Source organism: Myotis davidii, unplaced genomic scaffold (assembly GCF_000327345.1).
Source record: "Myotis davidii unplaced genomic scaffold, ASM32734v1 scaffold514, whole genome shotgun sequence".
NCBI classification, from domain to species: domain Eukaryota; kingdom Metazoa; phylum Chordata; class Mammalia; order Chiroptera; family Vespertilionidae; genus Myotis; species Myotis davidii.
The window spans coordinates 56,446-65,458 of NW_006286236.1; the positions used below are offsets into that span (position 1 = coordinate 56,446).

The 9,013-nt window shown below is 55.2% G+C and overlaps 1 protein-coding gene across 5 annotated transcripts in view; it reads left to right on the plus strand.

Annotated features, from left to right (window-relative positions):
* Nucleotides 1-9,013, plus strand: part of LOC102762322 (casein kinase I isoform epsilon) — a 20,280-nt gene that overhangs the window by 697 nt on the left and 10,570 nt on the right. For all 5 annotated transcript variants that reach the window (XM_006757409.2, XM_015559839.1, XM_006757407.2 and 2 more), the window contains exon 2: nt 8,883-8,993. In XM_006757409.2, the coding sequence (XP_006757472.1) occupies nt 8,883-8,993 (111 nt within the window). The remainder of the gene's footprint in view (nt 1-8,882; nt 8,994-9,013) is intronic.

Sequence of the window (9,013 nt, forward strand, 5' to 3'; positions counted from 1 at the left end):
ACATCTGGCCCGGTCTGTCCCGCGAGTAAAGAGGCAGAGGCGCGAGCCTTCAGAAGCCACTTCCCAGCCACCCGAGGGGCCTGGTCTGGAGTCGGGGCCCTCCTGGCGGTTGCTGGCCTGCAGAGGAGGTGTTCTGTGGTAACTGAACTGGAGCTGCTAGAGCAGCGAGTCTCAACCTGTGGGTTGCAACCCCTTCGGAGGTCGAACGACCCTTTCACAGGGGCCGCCTAAGACCATCGGAAAACATATATAATTGCATATTGTTTTTGTGAGTAATCACTATGCTTTATGTTCAATTTGTAACAATGAAGTTGGGGGTCCCCACGGCATGAGGAACTGTATTAAAGGGTCACGGCATTAGGAAGGTGGAGAACCACGGTGCTAGAGCGAGGTGGCCAGCGCCTGTCTCTCCTCACTTCTGGCCGTGTCCTTGGGGAAGGAGGAGACGGCTTGTCAGTGTGCCGGGCTCTTGGATTCAGAGCAGGGGTGAGGAGGTCCCCGCCCTCACGGGTATGAAGTCTGCTAACCAGGGAGCCCCCCCTCCCTGTCAGAGGGCCGAGGAGGGGAGTGCACACGGTGTCAGCGCATGCTTCGTGCTGAACAGCGCGATCTGTCCCGGCAGTTCTAGTGTGGCACTGTGCTGTCCCCGTTCCCACGTGGAGAAGCAGGAGCTTCGTGGCTCAGTGGCCCCCACGGTGCCTTTATGCCCACAGCCCCCACCTGAGGGACGGAGCGCGGAAGACAGAATGTGGGAGGGAGACACCAGACAGCTCGGGTGCCAGGCCTGCTTTGTGTGGCTGCTCTGGGCTTGTGTCCCCACTAGAAACTGTGTGTGATTGCTGCCACCTGGCTGGCCACAGGCTGTCTGGAGCAGAAGTGGCACGACGTGTGGCATGGGGAAGCATCGTAACGGCAGTGCCAGCCGGGCGCACGGGAGCTCACCCTCCTCTCAGCACTGCTGAGCGCAGAGGGAGGAAGGCGCAGTGCAGCCCGCAGTTGTTGTAAAGGTTTTCTCTGACGCCAAGCTCCTCCGGGGCAGGAGGCCTTGGTTTGTTTCCACCCTCTGTCCCTAGAGCCCAGCATGTGGTTTGCCCGAAGTGGGTGTTTAGTGAAGCTTCTCGAACGGATGGAGGAGGAAGTGGCTGGCACGGGCGCAGGCATGGGAAGCGGCCTCCCGTAGCCGGGGAGAAGGGGGTTGGGACTTGGGGGCAGGTCCAGGTTCAGGCCCCCAGTCGCCCCCTCCTTTGTTGTGTGACAGGATGTCACTTTCTCTCTCTGAGCCTCAGCGTTCTCACCTGTGAAAGGGGTACCCGTACCCTTACTGTTTGTGAAATTGGGCTGCGTATAAAGGACTCTTACCACCAGGCTCTGGGGCTCAGGACTGAAGCCTGGAACCGCTGGCTTGAGGGCAAAGGGCACCGAGAGGCAGCTTTTGGCACAGACGCACACCTGCTCCCAGACAGCCCCCGGTCCAGAGCCTTCTTTTTCCCAAAGGGAAACTGAGGCCCAGAGAGGGGGAGGGGCAGGCCAGGGTCACTCAGAAAGCAAGTGCCCCTGGTCCACGTGCAGGACCAACCTGGGGGCAGGACTTGCTGTTTATCTAGTAGTCACCTAGTTCATTTTATTTCTTTTTACTTTTTTGTGCTTCATCCAGTTCATTTTAAACCCTAGGGCCAGATTTCCTCCTGCTGTACAGGCTCTGGAGTAAATCCTACCAGGGCTTGGGTGCTGGCATTTCTTTTACTAGCTGTGTGCCCTTGAGCAAGTGATGACCTCTGACAGCCTTGGCTTTCCCATCTGTAAAATGGGCGCGAGGCCTCCAAAGTGGTGAGAAGTAATGAGATAGATCATAGCGTGCGAAACACCTGCGCATGCTCGGCCCAGCAGTAGTGCTTTTTTGTGTGTCCCCCAACCCTCGGTCTTAGTTGGAATTTGCTACTGTCCTCTTGGGCCAAGGGGGAGGGAGGGAGCCCCTTCTCCCTGGCTGTCTGGTCTTCGCTGGGGACATGGGGGCCCCAGTCTGACACTGTGTCCTGCCAACTCCTTCCTGGGCCCCTGTCTTGCTGGCGCAAGGACAGTGGTGATTGTAGGGCCTCCCCGGCTGGCCTTGCTGGTTCCCTTTGTTCAAAGCTCTGGCCACAGTCTTGCCGCCAGGGCCTGACTCCAGATAGCCTCTGCAGGTGGGGCTGGGCGCGGCCTCCAGGCCCTGTTTCCCAGGATCCCCGAAGGCGAACGGACACCTTGTGGATGCACACACTGTGGATGCAGCTGCGAGGCCCCCAGCCCCTCTTCGGTCCGTTTCCCCCACGCCCGGCAACATCGTAAGGGGAACAGCGGGAGAGTGGGGCTGGCTTTGTTAGGGCCTCAAGTTAGCTGCATGGGGTCCAGAGCTGGCTAAGCCCGCGCCCACTCTGCCAGCCACTGGCCATGTGCCCTTGGGAGCGCGACACCTTTTAGTCTTTGGTCCTTGGTTCTAAATGGGAGGGCTTGGTGCTATGGAGGGACTTCGCCCTCCGCGTCTGGTCCAGTCGGCTCCTGATTGTGTCTGTGTGCCTGTGTGGGTGTCCGAGCCCCCCAGTGTGAGGCCAGCCCTCCCAGCTAGCACTTCCCAGACCCTCTAGCGCTGGCCAGGGCCAAGCCCTTCTCTGTGACCAAGTTTGTTTTCCAGGCCAGACTGTCCCCCCTAGGCCCCTGTATCTAGCTGGCGGCACCTCTGACACCCCTCTTGGGCACCTTTTACCTGGTCACAGTCAGCCTGGGCTCCTCCCACAGAGGTGAGCTGAGCTGCAGGCAGGACTGCCTCGCTCGTCCAGGGCTCGGTATGTGTCTGTTGCATGAATGAATGAGGTGCTAGGGAATTGGAATAGAGAACAAAAGCAGGGGCTTTGGGGCTCAGTTTCATTGATTTCAGAGAGAGGAAGGGAGAGGGAGAGAGAGAGAAACATCAGTGATGAGAATCGTTAATCAGCTTCCTCCTATACACCCCCCTGGGGATCGAGCCTGCCACCTGGGCATGTGCCCTGACCGGGATCCACCCCTGACCTCCTGGTTCATAGATTGACACTCAACCACTGAGCCACACCGGCCGGGCTTGGGCTTAGTTTCAAATCCTGGCTCTGTTGCAACCAGTTCTGTCTCACTCGGGCCGGTTAGTTCACGGCAGTTGTGAGAGTTAAGGGAGAGAGAAAACATGGGCAGCGTCCAGATAGAACATGGAGGCAGCACACGGGTCCAGGGGCGGGACCCTTGGGGAAGCAGCTGGGACGGGTTTCCAGCACTTGGTGGGGTCGGAAGATTGCCTAACCGTTGGGCCCTGTCCCAGAGAAGTTGTGTGGCGTTTAGTCATTGACCTTTGGCATCTCTGCTTCTACAAGCAGTAGTGCTTGCAGGATGCTGTAAGAGTTCAGAGGCATAAAGGGCTCGTCCCCTCCACCTCCCCACCTCGGGGCAGGCACTCTCCCCAGCACCTCTCCTCCCTGCTGGAGGCCCTGCCCCCGCCCGCGGGGGCCACTGTCAGCTCTTGTCTGGACCCAGGCAGCAGCCTTGGGTCCCTCTGCCCAGTCCTCACACTCATGGGTCTCCCTGAGGGGAGAAGGGGATTTGTCCCATGGGGGACATGTGACAAGGTCTGGGGACATTCTGAATGTTGTTCCTCAAGGAAGGGGGTACTCCTGTCCCTCGTGGGTAGAGGCCAGGGATGCTGCTGGACCCCCTCCACTGCCCGGGACAGAGGCTGCCAGCAGCTCGGAGGCCGAGCGACCCTGTGAGCCAGCATCTGTGCTTGGCTCCTGGCGTCTTCAGGCTAAGGACCAGGGTCTTTGCTGGGCATTGAGACCTGATCCTGCCCTGTTCTCCTCTTTCATTGTCACCCTCAGCTGCAGTTCAGGGTTCTGCACCACCACCCCCACCCTCACCACCACACAGCCCTGACCAGGCGTCGGGACCCTTGCAGCTTCTGCCCAGGGACACTCCTTTCCCCACCGAAGGCCTGCTCCCTCTCCTTCCTTCCATGCCCCACACACATGGTCAGGGCATCTCAGGCTCATCTCTGAAGCCCAGGGGTTGGTCCTGGTCACCAAACCCAATGTCCTCGAGCACTTTACAGCACGCTAGGCACAGCTAAGCCTGCTGGCACCTCAAAAGCCATAATGAGCGGGGTACTGTCAACCCCAGTTTACAGGTGGGGTGCCTGGGGCGCAGAGGGGTAAAGCGACTTGCCAGGGTCCCCTGGTTAGGAGGTGGCAGAATCAGGATTTGGGCTTGGAGCCCGCACTGTTTTTGTTGTTGTTAATCCCCATCCGAGGTATTCTTTCCATTGATTTTTTTTTTAAGAGAATGGAAAGGCGGGAGAGAGACAGAGAGCGAGAGAGCGAAGCATCGATGTGAGAGAAACACATCTATTGGTTGCCTCCCACAAGGGCCAGGGTCCAGGGATCAAGCCTGCAACCAAGGTACGTGCCCTTGACTGTCATTGAACCTGTGACCCTTCGGCCCCAGGGCCGACACTCTAACCACTGAGCAAACCGGCCAGTGCGGGAGCCCACACTCTTAACTGCTGTGCTCTCCTGCTCTTGTGCGGGTGGGGAGAGGGCCTGGCCAGCCTGGTGGACGGCACCGAGCCCAGCTCCCCTCCCTGCCACATCCTCACGATCCCCGGAAACGTGTGCGCTCCCCCAGCGGGGAAGGTCGATGTGTCAAAAGCACTTCATAGTTTGCAGGGCACTTTCTCTCCATTGCTCATGGGCTTAGTAATCTGTGTATTTTTTTTAAATTTTAACTTCGTTTTATGTGGCTCAGAAATGAAAACACACAAGCCCCGAAGCCAAGACACCGAAACATGCGAAGTGAAAGAAGCCAGTCACAAAAGACCGCATATTGTATGAGTCCGTTTCTAAGAAATGTCCAGAACAGCCCATCCCCGGAGACCGAGTTAATTAGAGGTTGCCTGGAGCTGGGGGTTGGGCGGGGGAGGGGTTGGTGGGGGAGGGGGAGGAGTTGCAGAGTTGACTACTCAGGGGTGAGAGTGTTTTGGGGATGATGAAAATGTTCTAAAATTGACTGTGGGGTTGGTTGCACAATCCTGTGAACATTCTAAAAACCACTGAATGGTACACTTCAAAGGAGTAATCGTACAGTATGCGGGTTACATCTCAACAGAGGTGCGGAAAAAAGTGATCGCGCATAACATAGTATCCAGTGCAGTGTCCTCCCTGGCTCTCATGTTTTTTTCAGTGTTTCTTTATATAGATCCAACCAAACATGGACACATATTATTTCCTTGCCTTTTTTGTTTTGTACTGAAAAGAGGGCATAGGATACATAGTGTTCTGTACTTTGCTTTTTCACTTCCTGTATCTTTGAGATCTTTCTACTTCTGCACAGAGAGAGCTTCCTCATTCTTTCTCCACTGTCGTCGGGTTATGGATGGCCCATTCTTTACATAACCGGGCCCCAGAATGACGGGCTTTTCAGTTGTCTGCAGGCTTCTGCTGTTACAAACGGCCTGCAGTGGGCAGCCTGGCCCGGGCCTCGTATTGCACCGGGCGGGGGTGAGCAGTCATCTCCAAAGTGGGAGCTGGATGGTGGCACGTCGCCCCCTGCAGGGACCTGCGCTTCGCCTGGACCACCGGGGGAGGGGTGCCCACTGCCCCACAGCCTCACAACGGACATCCTGTCGTCTTCTGGGGGGGCTCTTGCCAATTGTAGTGGAAAATGGTCTTTTAGGAGCATTTTCATTCGTATTTTTCTCACAAGGAGGCAGATAGGACATCTTTCCCTGTGAGTAAGCCGTTTTTACCTTCACGATTTCTTTCTCTGTGGCGTGTCCGTTCAGATCCTTTACCCTGTTTGCTGTTGAGTCTTTGGGCTTTTCCCTACCGATCTCCGGAGCTGGTTACACTGTATTAGCCACGAATTGTTAGCTCCTCGCCGCTGAGAAGGGTTCCGAGTATGTGTTTCTTAGGACTTTGTTTCTGGTATTTTTGCCGTGGAGAAGCGATTCCTTTTTTGGAGGTGAGGAAGCCACTTTTTTCCCCCTTTTTAATGGCTTCCGGATTTTAGTTTGCCTACCCCCAAACTAAAAGACAGTTCTCCTGCCCTGGCTGGGAGGCTTAATTGGTTGAGTGTCATCCCAAAAGGTTGCAGGTTAGATTACTGATTTGGGGACCCACCAGGTTATGAGTTCTATCCCTTGTCGGGGCGTGTATGGGGGGCAACCGATTAATGTTTCTCTTTCTCTAAAAAACAATCAATAAAAACGTAGCCTCGTTTAAAAAAAGAAGGCACTTCCCCCTTCTCCTAACATTTCCCCTCCCCCCAGCATTGTTTTATTTTTTTATTAACTTTTGAGTAAATGCAAAAGAACACGTATACAATGTACGCATGGTGTCAGGCACCCTTCCCACCACCCCGTTGGAGGAGGACCCGCCTGTCCCCTTGTGAGGACCCCTGGCAGCCCTTCCTCCCTGTCCTCGCTCTCCCCTCACAGAGGAAACTGCTGTTGATATTTTTAAAAATATTTTTTTAATTGATTTCAGAGAGGAAGGGAGAGGGAGAGAGAGATACAGACGTCAATGATGAGAGAGAATCATTAATCGGCTGCCTCCTGCACGCCCCACACTGGGGGTCAAGCCCACACATGCCACAACACCAATGAACCTTAAACCTGGTTCCAAAGTGGCTGGGCCAGCTTACACCTGGTGTGCAGGTACCCCACCAAGACTTGAACCATGATTTCCTGGTTTGTAGGTTGATGCTCAACTGGTGTTGCGTTTTTTTGAAATTTAGACAAAATGCGCTTGCCTCATGTCTCTCCCTTCCTCCTTTTAAAAAATAATTGAGGCGAAATTCACATGACACAAAAGTAACCTTTTAAAAAATATCCTCACGGGAGGTCATGTTTATTGATTTGAGAGGGAGAGAGAGAAACATTGATGTAAGAGAGAAGCATCTATTGGTTGCCTCCCCTAGGCACCCTGACCTAATGGACTGAGGATGGAACGTGCTGCAACCTGTGGTGTCCTGGAGGAGGCAGCTGAGTCAGCGGCCAGAGCAAACGTAACCATTTTAAAGCACACAATTCAGTGACAATTGATACATTCCCAGTGTTATGCAGGCCAGCTCTGATACATTCAGATCACCCCAAAAGGAACCCCTGTGTCCATTAACCAGGTGTACTCCCTGTGCCCTCTTCCCCCGCCCCTGGCATCCACCAATCTTTCTTTCTCTAGAGACTTACCTGTTCCGGATATGTCGTACGATGGAGCCATACAGTGTTTTGTCCTCTGTGTCGGGCTTACTCACTTAACATGTTTTTAAGGTTCACTGGTGGTGTGGATGTGTTAGGACGTCATCCCTTTATGGCTGAGTGATAATCCACTGCGTGTGTAGACAGGTGTGTTTTATCAGCACGTCCGTCGATGGCCGTTTGGGTTGTGGGCGCCTTTGGCACTGTGCACGGAGCCTCCTTGCTCTCCGGTACTCGGTGCTAAGATGCCTGCAGCATCATCTCCTCGCCCCCGCCCCTGGCGTTCCTCTGTATGGCTGCGTCACCATCCAGCCGCTCTCCAGCTGGTGGGCGTTTGGGTCGTCCTTGCTGTGTTCATTCTTGCCGCGTCCTCCTGGTGCTCGTGTTTCTGAAGGGCATGCACTTGGGGTTGGTTTGCTTGGTCATGCGTGTTTCACTTTACTAGATAAATGCCAGCTGGTTCCAGAGGGCCTGGGCCAACTTACACCCACCTTTTAAAAATGTATGTATGTAGATATTTATTTATCCTCATCCTAGGATATGCTTATTTTAAAAAATTAAATCTTTATTGTTGCACATATTACACATGTCCCCCCTTTTCCCGATTGATCCCTTCTAGCCCGCTACTCAACCCCTGAGCCACACCGGCCGGGCCACCCCAACTTTTTTTTTTTTTAATAGAAACTTTTGGTCCACTCGGGATTCCTCCTGGAATGCGCCATGAGCTGGGGTGACTCTCACGTGGCTAGCCAGGTGTGCCAGGATGTTTATTGCAGAGCCCCATCCTGTCCCCTGCTTTGGGGTGCCAGCCTGGGCCTCCTGAATTCTCCCGGTGGCCGTGCCCGCTAGACTTGCTGCTTTGTCTGTCTGTGCTGACACCGCACTGTGTGAGTTACAGCAGCTGTGGTCACGGCTGGCCGGACAAGGAGACTGCCTCTCAGCCCAGCCCCCAGCCCAGGGGTGGGCAAACTTTTTGACTCGAGGGCCACAATGGGTTCTTAAACTGGACCGGAGGGCCGGAACAAAAGCATGGATGGAGTGTTTGTGTGAACTAATATAAATTCAAAGTAAACATCATTACATAAAAGCGTACGGTCTTTTTTTTTTTTTTTTAGTTTTATTCATTTCAAATGGGCCGTAGTTTGCCCACGGCTGCCCCAGCCCTTCCACACGGCCCACCCATCATCATCGCTGGGGAAGTGCAGCCTCGCCCACCCCATTCTCTCCTCCACAGCCTGATAACCCACTGGCCTCACCTCTCCAGCTCAGGGGCCCCCACCCTCCAGGATAAGGCTCCCCTCACGTGGTCTGTGAGCCTTTTGTAGCCCCGCCTGTCCCCCCTTGAACCTGGACTCTGCAGCTCGGCCCGTGGTTCTCTGAATTGGCCCTCATTCCCCACCCCTTCCCTGGTGCGGCTGTAGTTATGCTCCCCGCCCCCCCAAGCTGGCTCGGGTGCCCCTCTGTGCCCCACAGCTCCCTCCGCTTCCCTCGGATACAGTGCTGAGCCCTCTGCCGCCCCAAGGGCACTGAGCCGGCCGCTCAGGCGCAGCCACAGGCACAGGCACAGTGGGTGCTGGTGTAGAGCCGCCCGCCCCACTGAGGGGGACCCTGACCCTTGCTTCCCACACCCCGGCAGGTGCCAACATTGCTTCTGGTGAAGAAGTTGCCATCAAGCTCGAATGTGTGAAAACAAAGCACCCCCAGCTGCACATCGAGAGCAAGTTCTACAAGATGATGCAGGGAGGAGGTGAGGGCCGGGCGGGGGCC